The following is a 23,539-nucleotide window of genomic DNA, read 5'->3' on the forward strand; positions in this document are numbered from 1 at the left end:
TGGGACAGAGAGAGACAGAGCATGAACGGGGGAGGGGCAGAGAGAGAGGGAGACACAGAATCGGAAACAGGCTCCAGGCTCTGAGCCATCAGCCCAGAGCCTGACGCGGGGCTCGAACTCACAGACCGCGAGATCGTGACCTGGCTGAAGTTGGACGCTTAACCGACTGCGCCACCCAGGCGCCCCCATATTTAATACTTTCATAGCAGAACCAACCTTTATGAGTATTGGTCAGTCCCTCAATTGCTCAAAATTCTTCAGAGGCTCTTCATTTCATTCAGACTAAAATCTAAAGTCCTTCCAGTGGCCTACACAAACCAACATGATCTTTCCTCCCACCTCTTTGACTTTATCTCCTACTATGCTTTCTCCTTTTTTTTTTTTTTTTTTTTTTTTTTTTTTTTTTGCTTTCTCCTTATTGACTCTGCTCCAGCCATTCTGGCATCATGATCATTATTCCAGGTTGTCCAGGTATCCTCCTACCTCAGGACCTTTGCATTTGCTGTTATTTCTACTTGGAACACAACACACCCTACAATATTTACTGGACACTCTCTCATTTCTACCAGTTTTCTCAAATGATACATTGTCAGTGAGGCCTTTTACAGTCACTATATTTAAAATTGCATCCCCTATTCTGGCACTTGATTTTCTTCTTTATTTTGTATTAATTTATTTTATTTATTATATATCTCTCTCTGCTAGTATGTAAACTGTAAGATGATAGGGATTTTTTTTTTCATTGCTAAAATCCCAGCACCTAGAATAGTATTTAGTTTATGTAGGTGCTCAGTAAATTTATTTGTTGAATGAGTGAGTCAATAGGTAACTCCTGTGTATCCATTGGTTGTTGTTGTGTTATCTACTTTCAAATCATTGTTTTCTTACAGGAGGATATACCTGTTCTGTTCACCAGTTGTACCCAGCTTATTGCCTGGCACATATTAGAGTCTCAAAAAACGATTTCCTGAATTAAATTCATTTACATTGAGAGTGATAACAATAGAGAGAGAATAGTGTGTGCCACTTTAAGAATAGTTACATTTGTATTCATAGTGTTTATAACCGGACATTACAGCTCTGTACACAATCCTTAGAAGAGAAAACTATTAGTACAATGTTTTCACTTTTTTTTGCTGGAAGGAACATTAGCCTTATACTGTTTGCAAACACCAAAAAATTTGAGGAGCATTTTATAGGAGAACATGGTAGAAAAAGAAGTCTGCTGACTTCAAACTAGTGGCACGTACACAGTCCCCCTTTGCTGTAATCATAATCAAATAGAACATAGGTCCACAGTTCCTCGCTGAAAACCTTTAGGACCAGCTGGATTCAGGACTCATGTTCTCCCCCCACCCCAGGTCTCAGAAGGTGGATGTGCTCATTCATTACATACACAGCAGACTCTGGGGCAGTGCCCCATAATTAACCATGTCAATACTTCTGCAGAGAAAAGTACAGTTGGCCTTTGAACAACACGGGTGTAAACTGCATGAGTCCACTGAAATGTGGATTTTTTTTGGATATATACATTATTGTAAATCTATTTTCTCTACCTTATGATTTTCTTTTTTATTAAAAAATTGTTTTTAATATTTATTTGTTTTTGAGAGAGAAAGAGCATGAGTGGGGAAGGGTCAGAGAGAGAGGGAGACAGAATGTGAAGCAGGCTCCAGGCTCTGAGCTGTCAGCACAGAGCCTGATGTGGGTGGGGTTTGAACCCATGAACCGTGACATCATGACCTGAGCTGAAGTCAGACGCTTAACCCACTGAGCCACCCAGGCACCCCTACCTTATGATTTTCTTAATTATATTTTCTTCAGTTTGATTTATTGTAAAAATACAGCATATAATACATATGACATACAAGATAATGTGTTAATCGACTATTTATGTTATCAGTAAGGCTTCTGGTCAACAGAACTGTTAGTAGTTAGATTTGGGGGGAGTCAAAAGTTATACACAGATTTTCCACTGTGTAGGGATTGGCATCTTAACCCCTTGTGTTGGTTGAGGGTCAATTGTAGGACTAGTGACACTTGGTAAGGTAAAGACAACAAATAGCCTACATCCATTCCATTCTAGTTTTTCCACGGAAATGAGCTTTGATGCCAAAAGAGTGTAAAAACCTTGGTTTTCAGAGCTTTTGAGTTGTTCTTTTGGCTTTGGGGTATTATTTATTGTTGCTGGGTGGTAACACTGTGTGCTGCATGACCAGAGGGCTGTTGGCCTCAAGAAAGTTCCTGTTCCTTTCTCAGTTTCAATGCTAGTGATAGAACAAATGATACATGATTCTGATTGAATGGCAATTCAGTGTCATCCAATAACCCAATTGTCTAATATTGAATGAATTCATCTATAATAATTCAAGTAAATAGACGCAGGAAGAAAAATGTCCTGTTCCATTCAATATCCCAGAACCATGACTACAAGAATGTAGTCCCATCATTAGTTATGAAACAAACAAACAAACAAACAAACAAGGTTTTGATTTGATTGCCTCTAGAGTTTGAAATCCTTAAGGCAGAAGCTCTCAAAGGTTGGTGTTCAGACTCTGTAGTAGGAGTCAGCAAATGTTTTCCATAAAGGGACAGACAGCAATATTTTTGACTTTGCAGGCTACATATCTTCCCTGTCTGTGTGCATATTCTCAATACCTCCTCTGACTCACCACCTCTATTGCCTGCCCAGAAAAGACTGCCTGACCTTGGCCCTGTTATCATGTTTGGATAAAACTGTCAGAAGAAAATCCTGTTGGCATTCAGCATTTGGATTAATAAAGTGTTTTGTAGGAGTTAGCCTTGATCACATAACCACTTTTCTCCAGTAGACGATAACCAAATCATTTCTTGCTTGTGAGAAAGTAGCTTCTCAATGAAAGGGCATTTTTCAGAAGAGATTCACTTCCAGCAGGAGGTGGCCCAAATGAAGATCGTGCTGCCATTGAAAGGCTGGCAGATGTCATAATCTGCCTTGTGAGTTCTAGGTATTTTTTTCTAGGACACTGTTTGGGTATCCCTAGCTGGATCCGTATCATCTAACTAAACAAAAGTCTGACTTTTCACTTATTAAAATTTAACTGCCATGGGGCACCTGGGTGGCTCAGTTGGTTGAGCTCCCGACTTCAGCTCAGGTCATGATCTCACAGTTCGTGGGTTTGAGCTCCACATCGGGCTCGCTGCTGTCAGTGCGGAGCCTGCTTTGGATCCTCTGTCTTGCTCTCTCTCTGCCCCTCCTTACTCATGCTCTCTCTGAAAAATAAACATATAAGTAAATATTTTTTAAGAAAACCCAGCAACTGCCAGCCTGGGATATGATGATGATGATGATGACAATTAAAAGGTGTTTTTATTGACACCTAAGCATTTTACATCCATTCTTTTGAGTAGTCAGTATCACAGCCCTTGTAGTAAGTACTATTAAGAAACCAAGACTTAGATCAAATGTTTTGTCCACGGTCAGCCAGTTAGTGTCAGAGCTGAGTTTCTAACCCAGGTCTTGCAGAGTCAGCCCTGTATTTTTGAGTATGATAGAGTATGACCTCATAAGTATATATAATTTTTGCATAAGAAGAGGCAAGTCTTATTATTTATGCCTTGATGCTTGTGTAGATGACCCTACTGTGAGAAATATTTAAAAAATTGTTTTTGCCCAGGTGTCTGAGTGGTTTAGTTGGTTAAGCTTCTGACTTCAACACAGGTCATGATCTCATGGTTTGTGGGTTCCAGCCCTGTGTCAGGGTCTGTGCTGACAGCTCAGAGCCTGGAGCCTGCTTCTGATTCTTTCTCTCTCTCTGCTCCTCCCCCACTCATTCTCTTTTTCTCTCTCTCAAAAATAAATAAACATTAAAAATTTTTTTTAATTGTTTTTGTGTATAGTATAATGGATGCCGTTCTTTTTGTCTGAAGAATGGTGACATGGACATTTCTTTTTTAGGGATACTGGCTTCTTTTTAGCATAATCTGGCAGGTTGTTGAGTTTTTCAAATGTGGTTTTTAAAAAGTCAGCTTGAGGGGCGCCTGGGTGGCGCAGTCGGTTAAGCGTCCGACTTCAGCCAGGTCACGATCTCGCGGTCCGTGAGTTCGAGCCCCGCGTCGGGCTCTGGGCTGATGGCTCAGAGCCTGGAGCCTGCTTCCGATTCTGTGTCTCCCTCTCTCTCTGCCCCTCCCCCGTTCATGCTCTGTCTCTCTCTGTCCCAAAAATAAATAAACGTTGAAAAAAAAAAAAAAAAAAAAAAAAAAAAAAAAAAAAAAAAGTCAGCTTGAATTATGTCACACAGATGTTATTTCCAAGGGAGTATTAAAACCTTTGTGACATTTTTCCGTTTAAGTAATTAAGATGGTTTTAATAAGGTTTGAACCTTCCCTAATATGCATGGAAAACAGTGAAGAAATAGAAAAAATTAGTTAAATTAGCACCTATGGTATGACTAACAGTCTTTTCTCAATTAACTTATGATGAAAGGCTTTACATTTCTTGTTCCCCAGGTTTTCTGTATCTAGAGGAGCAATATCAGGGGATTATTTTAAGCTCATTGAAGGCTTTAGGAGTCTGCATTTTATCAGTAGTGCATGGGCTAAGGGCTGTTTTTCTCATTACAGGAGTGAAGCCTGACTGAACCTGGAAAGGCAATAAACCTTCCTTTGGAGACTTTCTCCTAAGAGAGGAGGTAAGAGGCTGTATCACAAAGGTAATGCAGTAATAAATGCCCTGATGGAGAAAATGATGAAAGAGAAAGAAAGAGCGTCTATGTTCCTTATGTCTTTTGTGTCAAATACTGGGAACTCCGGGTATCAAAACCGACAGAAAAGTATTTTCTAACCAAGCCTCCTCCAGAGGCAACTATTTTTAGCTCTGCTGCTAATTTCTATTCTTGATTTATCAATTCTGGGCGATATGTACTGACTCCATGCTGTAAAGAATGGGAAGAATTCTCATAGAAACTTCTACCTAAATTACTGTCTTTGACTCCTGATAGTTGTTACCTCTAACAATATATTCAGTTTAGTGGTTGCCTTCATTGAGTAGACAATATAGACGGCCTCTATTTTCTGACTGATTTTTAGACGTACCTATTGACTCCAGCTATGAAAGTTGAGGAAATTAGCATAGGTATCCACCATTCTACTCTTTTCCTTAGTTGTGTTTTTATTTTTATATTGCCATGGCTTATAACATTCATATTTAAAACATGCTTCCTTGTCTTCTAGCAGCTCTATCAGCTCCCGATTGCCCTCAGGATAAAGTCCAAATTTTCTACTGGAAATGAAATCCGTAACTACCTAGCCCATCTTATCTCCCTGGCCTAATCTGCAGCTTGGGAGTTCTCACTGTCTATATTACACTGTGGCTTTTTGTCTTGCTGGGACTTTGCACACTTGTTAACTCTTAACTCTGGAAATCCGGCTCCTTTTCTTCCTGGTAAATTCTTGCTCATGCTTCAAGACCCAGCTCCCCTATACCCTTCTATGGAAGCCTTCTGGACTCCCAGTTTCCTGGGTGGTCAACTCCATGGACTCCCGTAGTCCTCTTCCTACCTCGATTATAGGACTTGGATGTTAAACTATGATTTCAGCTTTATGCATCTGCGTCCTCTCCTTACAGGTTAACATTAGATTGGGCATTCCATTTCTGTGTCCTTAGCATTCAGTGTAGCGTCTTTACACTGAATGAATGAATGAAAGAATGAATAAATGGATGAGAAAAAGCCTTCAAAAGAAGTTCTAATCCCAAACAATGCATTCAGGGTTTTCTTTCCTAAATCGATTTTAGTCAGCAAAATTTACAGTGGTTCTTTCCTGGTCTGTTTTATATTTTTCTTTACTTTGAATACTTTATTTACATTCTTATGGGGGGAATAATTGAAGGAGAAAATAATTTCTGCTGATTGCTGGTAAATACTCACCTTTGCTGCATTGAGCTCAAAAGCGAGGAAGGAAAAGAGAAGCTTATACACCAATACTATTTTAGAAATTCAAATTACCGAACAAAGAGAGAGTAAAATTACTTGGAAAGATATTTACTTATTTTCCAAGCCACTAGTATTTGATTTATCTATTTTTTTTTGTATTTCTTTAAATTTTAATTCCAGTATAGTTAATATATAGTTATATTAGTTTCAGGTGTTAAAATATAGTGATTCAACAATTCTATACATTACTCAGTGCTCAGCGTGATTATGTGTACTCTTAAATCCCCATCACTTATTTCACCCACCCGCCACCTACCTCCCCTCTGGTAACCATCAGTTTGTTCTCTATAGTTAAGGGTCTGTGTTTTGGTTTTTCTCTTTTTTTTTTAATTTGTTAATTTGTTTTGCTTCTTAAATTCCATATACAAGTGAAATCATATGGTATTTTTCTTTCTCTGACTGACTTATTTCACTTACCATTATATTCTCTAGGTCCATCTATGTTGTTGCAAATGGCAAGATTTCATTCTTTTTTATGGCTGAGTAGTATCTCATTATACATATTATATATATATATCTCATTATATATAATATGTATGTAATGAGATAAATCTTCTTTATCCATTCATCTATGGATAGACACTTGGGCTACTTCCATAATTTGGCTCTTGTGAATAACGCTGCAATAAACACAGGGGTGCATATATCCTTTTGAATTAGTGTTTTGTATGCTTTGGGTAAATACCCAGTAATGGAATCATTGGATCATATGGTATTTATATTTTTAATTTTTTGAAGGACCTTCCATACCGTTTTCCACAGTGGCTGCACCAGTTTGCATTCCCACCAACAGTACACAAGTGTTTCTTCTTCTCCACATCCTCACCAACACTTGTTGTTCCTTGTATTTTTTATTTTAACCATTCTGACGGATATGAGGTGATACTTCATTGTAGTTTTGATTTGCATTTCCCTGAGTGATGTTGAGCATCTTTTCATGTGTCTGTTGGCCATCTGGATGTATTCTTTGGAGAAATGTCTATTCATATCTTCTACCCATTTTTATTTATTTATTTATTTTTTCAACGTTTTTTATTTATTTTTCGGACAGAGAGAGACAGAGCATGAACGGGGGAGGGGCAGAGAGAGAGGGAGACACAGAATCGGAAACAGGCTCCAGGCCCTGAGCCATCAGCCCAGAGCCTGATGCGGGGCTCGAACTCACGGACCGTGAGATCGTGACCTGGCTGAAGTCGGACGCCCAACCGACTGCGCCACCCAGGCGCCCCATCTTCTACCCATTTTTAAATAGGATTATTTGGTTTTTCTTTTTATGTTGAATTGTATAAGTTATATCTTTATTTTGTTTTTTTGTGTTGTTTAAATTTTTTAATGTTTATTTCTGAGAGACAGAGAGACAGAGCATTGGGGGAGGGGCAGAGAGACAGGGAGACACAGAATCCAAAGCAGGCTCCAGTCTCCGAGCTGCCAGCACAGAGCCCAACATGGGGCTCAAACTCACTGACTTTGAGATCACAACCTGGGCTGAGGTCAGACGCTTAACTAACTGAGCCACCCAGGTGCCCCAAGTTGTTTCTTTATTTTGGATACTAACCCATTACTGAATACATCATTAGCAAATATCTTCTCCCATTCAGTAGATTGTCTTTTTGTTTTGTTGGTTGTTTCCTTTGCTGTGCAGAAGCTTTTTTATCTTGATATAGTCCCAATAGTTTATTTTTGCTTTTGTTTTCCTTGCCTCAAGAGACAGATCTAGAAAAATGTTGCTGTGGCCGATGTCAGAGAATTTACTGCCTGTGCCCTTTTCTAGGATTTTTATGGTTTCAGGTCTCACATTTAGGTTCTTGATGCATTCTGGGTTTCTTTTTGTGTATGGTGTAAGAAAGCGGTCCAGTTTCATTCTTTTGCAGTTAGCTTTCCAGTTTTCTGAACATCATTTGTTGAACAGACTATCTTTTTCTCATTACATATTTATTCCTCCTTTGTTGAAGATTGACCATATAATCATGGGTTCATTTCTAGGCTCTGTTCCGTTCTATTTATCTATGTTTCTATCACTGTGCAAGTACCATACTGTTTTGATTACTACAGCTTTGTAGTATATCTTGAAATCTGGGATAGTTATACCTCAAGTTTTGTTCTTCTTTTTCAAGATTGCTTTGGGCATTTGGGGTCTTCTGTGGGTCCATACAAATTTTAGGATTATTTGTTCTAGTTCTGTGAAAAATGCTGTTAGTATTTTGATAGGGATTATATTAAATCTGTAGATTTGCTCTGGATAGTATGGACATTATAGTGATATTTGTTCTTCCAATCCATGAGCATGGAATGTCTTTCCATTTCTTTGTGTCTTTTTCAATTTCTTTAATCAATGTTTTATAGTTTTCAGAGTACAGATCTTTAACCTCCTTGGTTAAGTTTAGTCCTATGTATTTTATTATTTTTATTGAAACCATAAATGGGATTATTCTCTTAATTCTCTTTCTGCTACTCCTTTATTAGCTTATAGAAATGCAATGGGCTTCTGTATATTGATTTTTGTATCCTGGGACGTTACTGAATTCATTTATCAGTTCTAGTAGTTTTTTGGTGGAGTCTTTAGGGTTTTCTATATATAGTGTCATGTCACCTGAAAATAGTGAGTTTTACTTCTTCCTTACCAATTTGGATGCCTATTATTTCTTTTTGTTTACTGATTGCTGTGGTAGGACTTCCAGTATTATGTTGAATGAAAGTGGTGAAAGTGGACTTCCTTGTTTTTGATCTTAGGGGAAAAGCTCTCAGTTTTTCACCATTGAATATAATGTTAGCTGTGGGTTTTCATATATGGCCTTTATAATGTTGAGATATATTCCCTCTAAACCTACTTCATTGAGGGTTTTTATCATGAATGGATGTTGTACTTTGCCAAATGCTATTTGTGCATCTTGAACAGATATCTATTATCAAGTATTCTAAATGAAAATAATTTGTTTTTTATTTTCACTTTTTTTTTAGTCTACTGAGTCAATTTTTTTAAGAGTTACAAAATACACATTTGAGAAGGAAACCATTTCCCAGAAATAGTATTTATTTAAAGCAATTCCTTAGAAAGTTCTGTAACTGCATGATCTACTTTGAGTAAACACTGCATGAGGCCCCAGGTTCTGTTGAATTGGCATAATTTTAGTTCTCTGTTGACTAAAATCAGCCCACATGTTGATCCTCATACACTTGTTAGATTTGTTATGCTCTTAAATCCTACTGATGTAAAATTGATTCATAGGTTAAAAGCTGCTAATGAATTGAACACCCAGATATAATTCTGTGTGGCCTGAGATGGGTAGGTAGGGTGCCTGGGTGGCTCAGTCGGTTGAGCATCCAACTCTCGATTTAGGCTCAGGTCATGATCTCATGGTTCATGGGATCAAGCCCCATGTCAGGCTCTGCACTGACCATGCAGAGCCCGCTTGGGATTCTCTCTCTTCCTCTCTCTTTCTGCCCCTGCTCCTCTCTCAAAAATAAATAAATAAACTAGGGGCACCTGGGTGGCTCAGTCAGTTAAGCATCCAACTCTCAATTTCAGCTCAGGCCATGATCTCACAGTTCCTGAGATTGAGCCCCACATCAGACTCTACGCTGACAGCATAGAGCCTGGTTGGGATTCTCTCTCTCTCTCTCTCTCAAAAATAAATAAACTTAAAAAAAAAAGGGGGGGTATTACATGAATCGCTTTATAAAAAGAAGAGTGAAGTGGTAAAGATCTAGAGTCTCTCTGATTAGAATCCTGGCTCTCTAGGGGCACTTGGGTGGCTCAGTCAGTTAAGTGTCTGACTCTTGACTTCAGCTCAGGTCATGATCTTGTGGTTTGTGAGTTTGAGCCCCACATCGGGCTCTGTGCTGGCAGTGCAAATTCTGCTTGGGATTCTGTCTCCCTCTGTGTCTGTCCCTTCCTTGCTTGCTTTCTATATCTTTCTCAAAGCTAGAAAGAAAGAAAGAAAGAAAGAAAGAAAGAAAGAAAGAAAGAAAGAAAGGAAGGAAGGAAGGAAGGAAGGAAGGAAGGAAGGAAGGAAGGAAGGAAAAGGAAAGGAAAGGAAAGGAAAGGAAAGGAAAGGAAAGGAAAGGAAAGGAAAGGAAAGAAAAGAAAAGAAAAGAAAAGAAAAGAAAAGAAAAGAATCTTGGATCTCTATTGCTTTCTACATACATGACCTAGAGAAAGTTACACAACTTCTTTTGAGCTATCTGCCAAAAGGGGAATACCAATATGACAATACATAGAATGAGTGTAAACAGTGCCCAGCACCTCATAAACACCCAGCAACTACTAGCAATTATTATTTTCATTGTAAAGAATACATATAGGAAAAAGCAAATGGCCATTTCCCTCTGGTAATCACTATAAATTGGTTAGAATATATCCTGTTGGAGGATTAAATATGTAATTTTAAACAAGAACACAGCATTGCAACAGGAGTGTTAATGCTATGTTTGCAATGACTTGGTTCAACAATACCTAAATGTATAGTTTACAAACAGTTTTTCTATGGAAATTTGCTTCAAAACCTGGTTTCTGTATTACTTTATGGTTTTTCAGTAGTAAGAGAGATACTGGAAGAAAATACAAGATGATAGAGTTACTGAAGAATTCATGATCAAATGTATTCAGAATTCACACACAGTCATTATGAATTCAATATTCATGACAAGCATTCTGGGTGAACAGCCAAACTATGGGGCTGAGTTTCTCTTTAACTTTTTATATATATGGATATTGTATTTTAGAAATTGCCCTTCTATGTATTCTATTTCTGGTCATCAAGAGGAAAGCTGTTGCTTAGCAACCAGTGGTTCCTGCTTGGCTGATGTGTAAAATGCAAAGCCATGCAAATAAGAGGCAAATAATTCTGTCCATTAGGAGTGCTGTTACTGTTTTTTTTTTTTTAATAATTTTTTAAAATTTTTATTTTAGAGAGAGAGTGAGTTGGGAAGAGAGGCAGAGGGAGAGAGAGAGAGAGAGATAATTCCCCAACCAGGCTTCATGCTCAGCGCAGAGCCCATCATGGGGCTTGATCCCACAAGATCAGGATCACCATCTGAGCCGAAATCAAGAGTTGGATGCTCAACCAACTGAGCCACCCAGGTGCCCTGCTGACTTACTGGTTCTAACAATTAAGTTGTGTCCCAACTTAGTTTATGATTCCTTGTGTGGAACATATAAATTTTGAGACAGAAGCTGTATCATTATATTTACTAATCATCAAAAAAAATTTTTTTAATGTTTATTTATTCTTGAGACAGAGACAGAGTATGAACAGGGAAGGGGCAGAGAGAGAGAGGGAGACACAGAATCCAAAACAGGCTCCAGGTTCCAAGCTGTCAGCACAGAGCCCAACGTGGGGCTCGAACTCATGAACCATGAGATCATGACCTGAGCTGAAGTCGGACGCCCAACCGACTGAGCCACCCAGGCGCCCCTGCTAATCATTTTTAAAGAACACAGATTGATTCACAAGATTAACTTAGTGTATAAAAAAGGAATAATTCAAGGATAAAAATTTACCTATATTTTGAAGTATATGTTTAACATTTCAGACAGAAAATATTTACAGCTTAAAACAAAAAGGAAGAAAACCAAAATATATATACTGAATTCTGGAGATGTAGCCAACAACAAAAGATATGTTTATACCCTATAAAACTTCCAGTATAATTTTGAATGTATTTTCTTCATTCATTTAGGCTTTTAGCAAAGATTATTCACCAAGAAAAGAGAGGTTATATCATATGTGATAAGAGATTACATGGTGGTGAGAGTCCCTTGTCTGCTGCTAACAAATACTCTCCTTAAGCCAAAGAATATTTATTGAAACAAAAGAATTTTCTGCTGCTGATGGTGTACTCAGGATTGATAGGATATTGGGGAATAAAGCTTGAAAGTGGACTGATACTTTAGGCACTTTGGAATACTTCTTGTGGTCATTGCTGTTTCCTTCTGTCTTTCTTATGTTTCAAAAGCCCAGGGGAGAGCACCTGATGGCTAATTCCTCATATGCCTGCTCCTTGCCTGGGGTGATCTGGTCTTTTCAGCTTCCATGGAGGTATGCAACTCCTCCTCAGTCCTCAGTAGGACTGAACACTACTCAGGAGACTTCTCTTCCCCAAAAGGAAATCTGGGTGCTATTAGGAAGAAAGAAATGAAAGCGGGAGATGTATTCATGGGTATAGACATATATGTATATATAGTGGAAAATGTTATGTAAGAGTTACTTATAGTAAGTCTCCAGGGACTACAAATCAATTCATCTATGACCTAATTGCTTCTGTCTTCTGATGTTCCTTACCTCTAAAATGATATAAAAATCATCAACTCCACATATTTATTGGGTACTATAAAATTATCATTTAGTTAGTGGTATCTGAATCATTTTAGAGGGGTAATACACAAGTACAGTTAGAATTTATAAAACAGTAATGTTTGCATATTTTCATATGCAATTTAAGTCAAGTTAATTTTTATGATTTGAAGCCTTTTTTATCTTTATACTGTCGCTGAACATCAAGCACACTGAAGAAATCTATAGAATCACAGATATTAAACAAGAATTAAATTAAGAATAAAATTAAACCATGCTTATTGAATCTAACTTTTTATACAATGTAGAAGCAAAACAAAAAAGGCAATAAGCCAAATAATTACTTTATGTAACTGGATTTTTGATTCAAAGGAAAAGCTCATTAGATGGTGAGTTTACAAATATTTCTCTGGCAAAATATTTTGGCTTTTGCTTACTGATTATTAACAATATTCCTGTCCCTTAACCTAAAAAAGTCATCATTACAATTTGAATCTGTCAGTTGGACTCTTTTGGTAGTAGGCAATGAAAATAGTCAAGGTCCCTAAATCTACTGTCTGTGTCAGGACACGAGGTCAGCGGCTAAATCAAAGGTCAAAATAATGGTCTCAAACAAGATAGAAATTTGTTTCTTTCTCCCAAAATAGTCAAGCTTAAGTAGACTAGGGCTGAGTTGGCAGTTTCACGGTGCAAGGGACTAGTTACTCTGTCATCATCAACATAATACTTCCATCTTGTGGTCTGATATGGCTGCCCTCGTACCTTGTCACATATCTGCATTCCAACCAGTGGGAAGCAAAGAAGGGCAGAGGGAGGGCACATATATCATTAGCCAGAACTTAATCACATGGCCATAGTTAGCTGCAAGAGAGGCGAGTAAAAGAGCTCTTAGTTGGGTAGGTAAGTTCTATTGTTATAAAAGGGTAGAGTGAAAGCTTTCTGCCATACATCTCATCACAAACTTATGACTATCTCATTATGCTAAAACCAAAGATGTCTACTTAAAAAAAAAAACAACCAATAGCAACCCAAATGTCTATTTAACAAACTCTAAGCAAAATTAAGTAATATTATGAAATGGTGAGTAAAATTCTTTAAGAGTATATCACCTACACATAAATTAAACTCTTGTCTTTCAATCTATTAGGGTAATATATATTGTACAAAAGACTTAATTAGCCTAACTTCTAATATCCTTCGAGAGTGAGTGATTAAGGGCATCTTAGGTATAGTTCTGCCACTTTCAGACTCCTTATATCATTGACATGTTGCTGAAATACTATATAAGTGTTTTAAATGATCCTCAGAAAAAGACATGGTCTTATATAAAAACCCTTAAAATACATAATCCCTTTGATCCAGAAATTCTACTTTTAGAAGCTTATCTTAAGGACAACATTGAGGATGCAGAAAAAGATTCATCTATAAGGATATTTATTGCAAAGCTTTTTGTTGTAGAAAAAAAATCAGAATAACCTAAATGCCCCCCCCAAAGGAAAGTGTGTATGTAGATTGTTATGTCCATATAATAGAATAGCATGCCACCTTTAAAAATGATAGATGAGGGGCGCCTGGGTGGCTCAGTCGGTTAAGCGGCCGACTTCGGCTCAGGTCACGATCTCACACTCCGTGAGTTCGAGCCCCGCGTCGGGCTCTATGCTGACAGCTCAGAGCCTGGAGCCTGTTTCAGATTCTGTGTCTCCCTCTCTCTGACCCTCCCCCATTCATGCTCTGTCTCTCTCTGTCTCAAAAATAAATAAACGTTAAAAAAAAAAAAAATTTAAAAATGATAGATGAGATATATTTATTGACATAGAAATGTGCTCCAACAAATTGTTAAGTGAAATATATGGATTAGAAAATAGTATGTACAGTGTTATCCAAATTAAAGCTATAGATTTTTATAAAGTATTATAAATGAAAGCTATAAATATTCTTGAAGAAGGCTCACCAAAACACAAAAAGTGGTTATTTCTGGGTGGTGGTGGTGTCGGTCACTGTTGTTTTATTCTTTTTGCTTCTTTGTATTTTTGAAATTAGGAAAAGAGAATACATATCATGTGTATAATTACAGTTGTGTGGGGTTTTTTTTGTTTTTGTTTTTTGTTTTTTTGTTTGTTTTGTTTTTTAACATAGAAAGAAATTAAAAGCTGTGTTCTCTTAACTCTCAGCCAGACTCAGAATGGTGCAGGAAGACAAACATTCTCCCAGCCTGATCTCCAAGGAGGCTCTTGTTCTGGAAACAGTGTTTCCCCAAAGACTCTTGGGCAGTTTTTTCACCCCAGGAGAAGTCACATCTCCCACAGACAGAGGCAGATTTTAGATGACCTTGAAGTCCAAAAGCTTGAGTTTTATACTATAAGTAATGAAACACACTGTAAATTTTAAAGCAATGATACAGGATAAGGATATATTTCCTCCCTCAATCTATCTCAAGATTTTCTACATAATAGGTCCTTAGAAAACCACTGTGGAATGAATAAAGGAATGATGAGAAAGGGCAAGATAATGAAGAGAAGAGAGAGTATTGTGATACCTAGAACATATGATCAGTGGAAATAAATTGGCAGGATATGGCCAAAGACTGTATGGAAGAGAGGTGGTATCTAAGACAGCTCTGGTTTTTGTGTTTAGGGACCAGGATGAATGACCAAGAGAAACTGGAAGTCAGAAGGATTAGCTTTGGAGTTAGAAAGGATTAGCTTTGGAAATCCAGTAAGAGGACAGAGATATTTATGGAGAATTAAGAATTATGCTACAGGCAGGCTGGTTGAAATTTGGGGGTAGATTCTTAGAGAGAAGGGTTAGGGAGATTAAGCTGATTTGCATTTAGCCAGGAAAGAACATAAGGAGGGACTGATGAGGCAAGAAGCAAACAAGGAGATTGGCCAGTGAGAAGGACCCTTGTGCTCCTTCCTCCATGCCTGAGATGGCTGTGCTCACATACCTCTACTGCATCTGGTACACATCCTATCACTCAATTCTTCCATAGAGATGTAAAATACTAATGGGGAAATTTTCAAACATAGTCAAAAAATTGAGAATAAGATAATAAACACAATGTACTAATCACCCAGTATATCAGAGTTCAATAAGTAAAGGAGAACCAATAGGATGTGTGTGTGTGTGTGTGTGTGTGTGTGTGTGTGTGTGTGTGTTTCTAAACACGGGTTTCCCCAGCAATTCAAAAGTAGAATTCCTATGAAGCCATTCACAAACCAAAATGGTGTATAAAGCAAAAAAGCAGTTGCCATGAATTTATGTGGAAAAATTTTTGAGTGTTCCCAGACCTAAAAAATAACCCCTCTTAGGCTTTTCTGATACCTTAGCCACATCTTGCCAAAGGATGCACAAAATAAAATCAAGAGAAATCACAGATGCTCACAGACACAGTTCAAACCTATGGCAGCTTGATGCTGAGTGTGGTTCCCCAGGGAAGGAGCTTAGCGGTGCCGCTCTCGCTGCTTGTGGTGCACACTGCCTCTGTAATGGCTCCCTGAAAAACAAACCCTGAACATTATTTTTGCTTTTTGCCTTTTTTTTTTTGTAAAAGCAAAAATCCTCTTAGAATTTCTTTTGGTTAGAAAAAATAGGTACTAATGTAGGTCTTTTGTCAAAGTAAAGTGGTATTACATACACTTTCAAAAGTGGGGGATACCTGTGTACATATATATGTGTGTATGCTTGTACATATGCAATCGTGCAATAGTGGGACATGGTTAAATGGTGTTTGTAAGGCTGGAATTTGAAGTGCCCAGGGCAGGCAGTGAGGAGGGGAAGATGGGTGTAAAGTGGAGGAAAGCAAGAACAAGATGGAGCTGGGAAGGTGGAGGATGGACTGAAACTCATCTTGCCTCTGACCTTGGTAGTGTGGGTGTCCTACTGAACTCGGGTCTCTTCATCACAGAGCTAGATACATGCACCTTGCTCTGGAGTTGGAGAAACTGGAGGGAGTAGGTGGAACAGATGCAGGCCTATCCACTGTCTCATGCTTATCTGGTAAATGAGCAGATAAATGACAATATGTATGTCTATAAAAATAACTGCAGCTTTACTTCCCTTCCCCGTATTCCACACAAGAATGGTTCCTGTGGGTCACCCTAACCAGAAACACAGAGAGAAGAGAATTCTGGGAAATGAAGTTCAGTCTAGCCAAGTTGACACATTGCAAAGCCACCACACCTCATTTCAACAATCATCATCTCATGGTGAGCCTTATTTCATCACTTCCCCCACCCCCTTCCTGTCCCCCATCCATTCTGGGGGAAGAAAATCCTAGGCACCCTATCATTTTATCTTCTAACCATGTTGTACTTTAAAAGTTGAGGTTTTCTGTCTCTTTCCATAATGAGCTTCTTGAGAAAAGGATCCTTGTCTTACTTAACTCACCTATATACTCACCTGTATAGGTATCTTATAAATGCTTGTTGACTGAGTGATAAATGCTATTCACGTGAAGGAACAGAAGTTTAGCAAGAACAAGTTTGATGTTATAAGGCTGTCTTCACCCTGAGGAACAGGGTACAAGAATTGCTACCTCCATAAAGTCAGTCCTTTCTCTCTTATGCCTCCAGCTTGAAATACCCACTCCTTTGTGCCCCATGGTGCACATTGTCTGTACTCTTACCCCAGTATTCATATACTTTGTTTTTAATTTGTTTATATGTCTCCCTCTTCTATTAGATCTAAGTTTCTTGAAAGAGAGAACCAGGCTATGTGACCTCTCTGGCTTTTATCTTTTAAAATTATTCAACGTAAAACTAAGAATATTGGCCTCCCTCACCAAGATTCCTGTGAAAATTTCTCCTGAAGGGAAAGAGTTGGACTTTTCTGTTTTTATTTTTCTACTGCCTTGGGTTAACAACAATTACTTATATATAGTTTTCCATTATACCGCATGTCTTCAAGGTCAGTGTGTGGTGTAATATACACAGGGAGTTAGAAACTCTGATCAGGACAGTGGAGGTATTGCTCTTCTTGCAAGAATTACTAAAGGATTATGAGTTCTTCTGCCTTTCAGAGTAGTCGGGACTCTTGGCTGCAAGTGACAGACTCTAACTTGGACCAGAGTAGACAAAATGGCAACCATATTCGCTCATATAATATAACTAACTGCCAGAGAGGCAGGAACCACAGAGCCTGCCTGGGGATTTGATGGCACAAGGACTCACATCTCCCTTTACACACCATTATATCTCTTTGTATGCTAATCTCATTCTCTCAAGCCCGCTTTCCTCACAAGGCTGACATATCCCCCAGCTTCTCTCCCTGAAAGAAGCCTCATTTCTCTAGACCTTAGTTAAAAAATCCTGAGAAAGGGGCTCATGTCTGTGGGAAAGGTAGGGAGTAGTCTGCGTTATGTGATGGGGTACTGTGATTAGCAATCAGCATCAGAACCACACAGTTGGGATGAGGTAGGAGCAGTTCCCCCAAAGAAGTGTGGTATGGGGTCACCAAAGCAAAACACAACTTCTGCACCTGTGTACCTTTTAACTGCAAAGAGATTAGAGCAGATAGGAAGGGAGAAACAGCAAACAAAATTCTGTTGCTAATTGTACAAACACTTATCACTGTACTAGGTGCCACAAAAGAAATAAAAATGAACTGTTATGCCCAGAATTCGTGATCCCCAAAGACCACTAGGGAGCCGAGTCCGATGCAAAAGCAAAGAGCCTTTATTCGAGCTAGCTCGAGCTCAATCCCCTACCTGCACCGACGCAGCGGTGAGATACCAGGGAAGGAGAGCGAGTTTCAAAAGGACAAAGGTTTTATTGGGGCCTGGGGGCAGTTGGTGAGGTAATGGCTATGGCCTCAGCCGATTGGCTGGGGAAGGGTCCTGGGGAAGGGTCCGAGTCCTGTTAGGCAGGTGAGGGGGGTTTACTCAAGGGGAGGAGGTGTGGTCAAGGTGAAGGACACGGAACAGGATGGAGTCGGCCGGCGTAGGCCCGCCCTTTCAAACAAGAAATAATCTTTGCCCTTAAGAAGTTTATAAGACATGGAGGGATTAAAACGTGCTTAGGTAGGGGCGCCTGGGTGGCGCAGTCGGTTAAGCGTCCAACTTCAGCCAGGTCATGATCTCGCGGTCTGTGAGTTCGAGCCCCGCGTCAGGCTCTGGGCTGATGGCTCAGAGCCTGGAGCCTGTTTCCGATTCTGTGTCTCCCTCTCTCTCTGCCCCTCCCCCGTTCATGCTCTGTCTCTCTCTGTCCCAAAAATAAATAAACGTTGAAAAAAAAAAAACGTGCTTAGGTAATCATGGATTCAAAAGAGAATAGTGTTATCACCAAAAGCAAAGGAAGTGCTATAGAAAGTTCTGTGCAGAGGGAGAGACCAGGTTGATCTGAACAGAAAAGGCTAGGTAGTTGGTTTGGACCTCATGGAGGATCAGAGGTCTGATAAACATAGATGGAACTTTGGATAGGTGATGAGCAGATACTTTTTCTGGCTGAAACCACATGTGGAAGTCTCCCACTTGGGAGAGGTGTGCAGAAGGTGCTTGGGGACCTGCAAGTAATCTAGTGGGAGGCATGACTTAAAGTCATATTATGGAGCCCCTTGACTGCTGAACTAAGGAGTGTGTGTTGTTAAATCCTATGCTTTCTCTCACTGAAACCAATGGGAGCATCAAATGAGTCCATGGAAGAAAAAATTTGATCTCTGGATATGTCTCACTGCAGAACCCTAATAGAAGAAAGCATGGCAGTATCTAAGAGAAACGGGTGTCAGCTGTGCTGTTATTGCCAACATCTGTGATGTTAGAATATGTACAGAAGGCCTATGAAAAGTTGATGACATACAGCTTGAGGTGGGGAAATTAAACAAGAAGATAATTTTTCAAGCATTAGATAGCAAGTGGGACCTGGTTAAGCTAGTGGTTCTCAGAGTGTGAGCTTGGGACCACCAGCAGCAGTAGCAGCATTACCTGGGAATTTGCTAATAATTCAAAATCTTAGGCCCCATCCCCCACTTATTGAACAGAAACTCTGGAAGTGGGTTTCAGCAATATGTGTTTTAACAAGCTTCCTAGATGATTTGATAAATGCTAAAGTTTGAGAACTGTGTGCTAGGCTGAACATGGCACCCCAAAAAGATCCACATTCTAATCCCTAGCACCTGTAAATATTACCTTATCTGGAAAAAAAGGGTCTTTGCAGATGTGATTAAAGATCTTGAGACAAGAGATTATCCTGGATTATCTGAGTGGGACATCAATGCCATCACAAGTATCCTCATAAGACAGAGACAGTTATATTACGCAGAAGAGGAGGCTGCTATGTGCCCAGGAGGCAGACACTGGAGTGAAGGAGCCAGGAGTGAAGGAATGCCTACAGCCACACAGATGTTGGCAGACCAAAAATGGACTCTTCCTCAGAGCCTGTGGACGGGGGGCCAGGATGGCTTTGATGACACTTTGATTTCAGCTTGACAAAATGGTTCTCAAATTTCTGGTGTCTAGAACAGTAAGACAACAAATTTCTGTTGTTTTAGGCTACTAGGTTTGTGGTAATTTGTTACAGCAGCCACAGGAACTAATACACACTCAAATAAGAAAAGACTGTAGGATAAAGTACTTAAAAATTCACTAAATTCTTATAATAAGAAAATATGCTTGCTATTATTTTAAAATTCTAAAACTAGTTATTCTTTTGTGTTTAGTAAAATTTGCCACACCTGAAACATTTTCCTAACAGTTTGTTATTGAGTGTTAATGTGTAATAATTTTCATAATGTTAGCATCCAAGATGGCCTTTACATACCTTGATTTTCTTGTGATAGCTAATCCTGCAGGAAATGAAACAAATCCTGTTGGGTGGAAGAAAAATAACAACCAGGAGATATTTTGCTTATAGGTAAGATTTGCATGAGATTACAGAGCTGTAATAAATCTTCCATTATGGATAAAAAAAATGCTCTTGGAAAGTACGTATTCCTGTTTATTTACGGGAAACGCTTCAGAATAAATATGAGAAGATTTTCTATCTGTAATCTATGCTACTTGATAAAAATTTAGAGCTCTTTTTTATAATACCTGGGACATCGTAATACTTGTAATAACTTATTTCTCTTGCGCACAATGCTTCTCAGATCACTTTCATATATATATTTATTTTCATATATATATATATATTTTTCGTATACATATATATTTGTGTGTGTGTGTGTGTGTGTATATATATATATATATATATATATATATATATATATTTTTCATATATATAGTAATCCCGCCTTATCCGCGGTTTTGCTTCCACAGTTTCCATGAGCCATTGCTGGCAACAGCGGTCAGGAATCCGATGATCCTCCTTCTGGCGAATCATTGGAAGGTGAATAGTAGCCTAACTTTACATCACAACACCTGCGTCTGCGTGGTTCACTGTTCACTTCGCTTCGCTTCATCTCATCCTGGAGGCATTTTATCCTCTCCATCATCACAAGAAAGGTGAGTACAGTACAAGAAGATATTTTGAGAGAGGGCACTTTTACATAACTTTTGTTAACATGTTGTTATAACTGCTCTATTTCATTGTTGTTGTTAATCTCGTACTGTGCCTAATTTAGGAATTAAACTTTATTATAAGTGGGCATGTAGAGGAAAACATAGTATATATAGGGTTAGGTATTATTCATCGTTTCAGCATCCACTGGGGGTTTTAGAACATATCCCCTATAGATAAGGGGGGGGCACTGTATTTACATTTAATCCTTAACAGCTACTAGGGGAGCTTGGCCGCACAGGTGTTTTTTTCTTATTTTACAAGTAAGAAAAAAAAATGATGCTCACAAAAGTTAAATGACTGACTCAGGGTCACCAAAAGGGTAACTATTAGATTTGAGATTAGCAACTGCTAAAATCTGCTGTATAGTGCTATTTCCATGGATCTGGGTTTCCTCAAAAAGGTGTGTTAATATTTGTGGTTGATTATGCGATGGTTAATTACACTGTGGTTCAAAGGTCTTGTGGTCTGTTTAATTCCATCGACCACTTGCTAAGCATCTTTTGCATGTCTACAATGGTGCTAGTTAATATGGGTCTTTGTAGAAAGGGCTGGACAAAAGTCCTTGCCCTCAGAGAATGCAAGTCATTAATAGGGAGGAATACCTATGCAAATGAAATGAGTAGTCAGAGAAAGAATAAACTCAGAGGCCACGATCTGGGAGACTTTATGCAGAAAAACTTTGAAGAATGGATCTGATTCAGAGAAGTGAAATGTGGAAAAGCATTCCAGGAGGCAATAGGTGTGTGCATGTGTGTGCGTGTGTGTGTGTGTGTGTGTGTGTGTGTGTGTGTGTGTGTGTGGCGGGGTGAGAGCGAATGAGCAAAAGTGTAGATGCTGCAACAGCATGTGGACCTGGGGGAAGCCATAACCTGAGCTGTCAGAAGCACAGGGTCTGTGTGCTGAATAATAGGAGCTGGCTTGCCCACCGGGCTTCAGAATTACATAGCAGTCAAGAATCTTTAATATTTCCAGTGAGCAGTACACCCTAGAAAAGTAAGGGAAAGGCCATACTCCTACCAAAAAATTAAAACACAACTTAAAAACCTCTCTTTCTTTCTGTTAAGTTCTCCTATTCTAGTTCTATAGACATAGCTCCTGGGAACTTATAGCCCAGCTCTTGTATTTTCTGAGTATCACAGGTGTGTGTGTGTGTGTGCACGCACGTGTGCTCATCCAAGTGTGTAGGTGTGTATAAATGTATTTGAATACCTGCTCATAAAGTTCTTCTTAGGACAAGATGAAGACAAAGTCTGCAAATAGACAGGGAAATCAAAGTAACACTTACATAATAAAGGGACAGAATTTAGGGGAAGGGGCTAGCAGGAGAAAGAAGGGGAGGGAGGAAGTAGAGAAGAGAAAGCAAGAGCAGAGGCCAGAAGCTGAGGAGAAAGGACCCCAGGTAAGAAACTTCTGGGGTGAGGGTGATTGAAGGGCTTTTAAGAACAGAGCTATTTAATTTTTACTTAATTTTTTTTGACATTTATTCATTTTTGAGAGACAGAGACAGAGCGTGAGTGGGGAAGGGTCAGAGAGAGAGGAAGGCACAGAATCTGAAGCAGGCTTCAGGCTCCGAACTGTCAGCACAGAGCCTGACCCGGGGCTCCAATTCACGGGCCATGAGCTCAAGACCTGAGCTAAAGTCGGAAGCTTAACTGACTGAGCCACTCAGTTGCCTCTATTTTCACTTTTAAATGATTTTTGGTGCTTCCATGTAAGTCTTCTCCATTGCCTTGAATCTTCCATAAAAGTTAGTTATATCGAGAGCCTTGAGTCAGTGATATTTGGGAAGGCACATAAAGTGAGGGGTGTGTGTGAATGAAGCAGGGTCATGTCTAGCATGAGGCAACGGCAATGGTAGCTCTTCTGTGGTGGTGAGGTGGATGGCAGACCAAATTAAGTCAGAGCCATCTAGGTACCTTGTCCTCCTTCCCTGCAACCCCAGGAGAAATTGGGCAGGATATTGGGTCTTCCATTCCATGTAGCTTGGGGTTCCAGCCAATTTCATTTGAACCATACAGGACATGGTAACCCTTGCATATATGTGGATTATATCAGCTCGTGGTCAGTGACAGCGACGCTTTCATCTCTGTTTCATTGGGCTCTTCTGTCACCAAGGAAAGACCTTTCTGTTTGCTAAAAATTACCAGGCAAGTTAGCCAACTCCTGGAGGAGGAGGTAGAGTTAAATGGGCTAAGGGTAGAGTCTCCAGAGAGTGACTCAGGTTTGGCTTCTCTTGGCTCCAGAGCCTATTTTCTGTTTACCAGAGGATTAATCATGGTTTCCAAATTGGTCTGCCAGGACGCCAGCAAGACTGGTTAAAGAAAGCAGAGGTGCTGAGTTTGGGATTTTTCCACGCTGTGGTCAGTGATTTTCATCAGGAAAATGAAGGGATGGGATTCCTCCTTTATAGCCTCACAATGAATTATTGAGGTCCCCGTAACTGATCTGATTCTGGTCATCTGTCTCAGAATAAACTCACCAGGTTTATAGCAATTGAGGTGAGATGCCTGACGTCTTTCATTTTAGGTCAGCATAAGAGTGAATTCGTAGTGTTTGATTAACCAGATTTGGTAGATATTTGATTTAAATTCAACCTGGCAATTATTTAATAAAGAATCACCATGTGCTATGCTGTAGAAGCCTAAAGCTGGTATTTACAGGGAAATCAAGGAGGGTTTGGAAATATATAGAAAATAAATAAACGAATGAAGGAATGAATGAATAAAAACATTCATATATACATATATACATAAATCTTTACTCCTCATAACAGGGTTTC

At 39.2% G+C, this 23,539-nt stretch overlaps 2 protein-coding genes across 2 annotated transcripts in view; both read left to right on the top strand.

Annotated features, from left to right (window-relative positions):
* LOC147572641 (uncharacterized) overlaps positions 1-16,560 on the top strand; it is a 37,308-nt gene extending 20,748 nt beyond the window's left edge. The window contains exons 4-6 of the mRNA XM_086694152.1: positions 4,603-4,670; positions 11,928-12,010; positions 16,346-16,560. The gene's annotated coding sequence lies outside the window, so the exon portion shown is untranslated. The remainder of the gene's footprint in view (positions 1-4,602; positions 4,671-11,927; positions 12,011-16,345) is intronic.
* Positions 16,561-18,551: 1,991 nt separating this feature from the next.
* Positions 18,552-23,539, top strand: part of LOC147572642 (uncharacterized) — a 319,037-nt gene continuing 314,049 nt past the window's right edge. The window contains exons 1-2 of the mRNA XM_086694156.1: positions 18,552-20,112; positions 20,517-20,702. Of these exons, the coding sequence (XP_086550282.1) occupies positions 20,054-20,112; positions 20,517-20,702 (245 nt within the window). The 5' untranslated portion in view covers positions 18,552-20,053. The remainder of the gene's footprint in view (positions 20,113-20,516; positions 20,703-23,539) is intronic.

Source organism: Puma concolor, chromosome E4, assembly GCF_028749965.1.
Source record: "Puma concolor isolate L17-30 chromosome E4, mPumCon1.1.hap2, whole genome shotgun sequence".
NCBI lineage: Eukaryota > Metazoa > Chordata > Mammalia > Carnivora > Felidae > Puma > Puma concolor.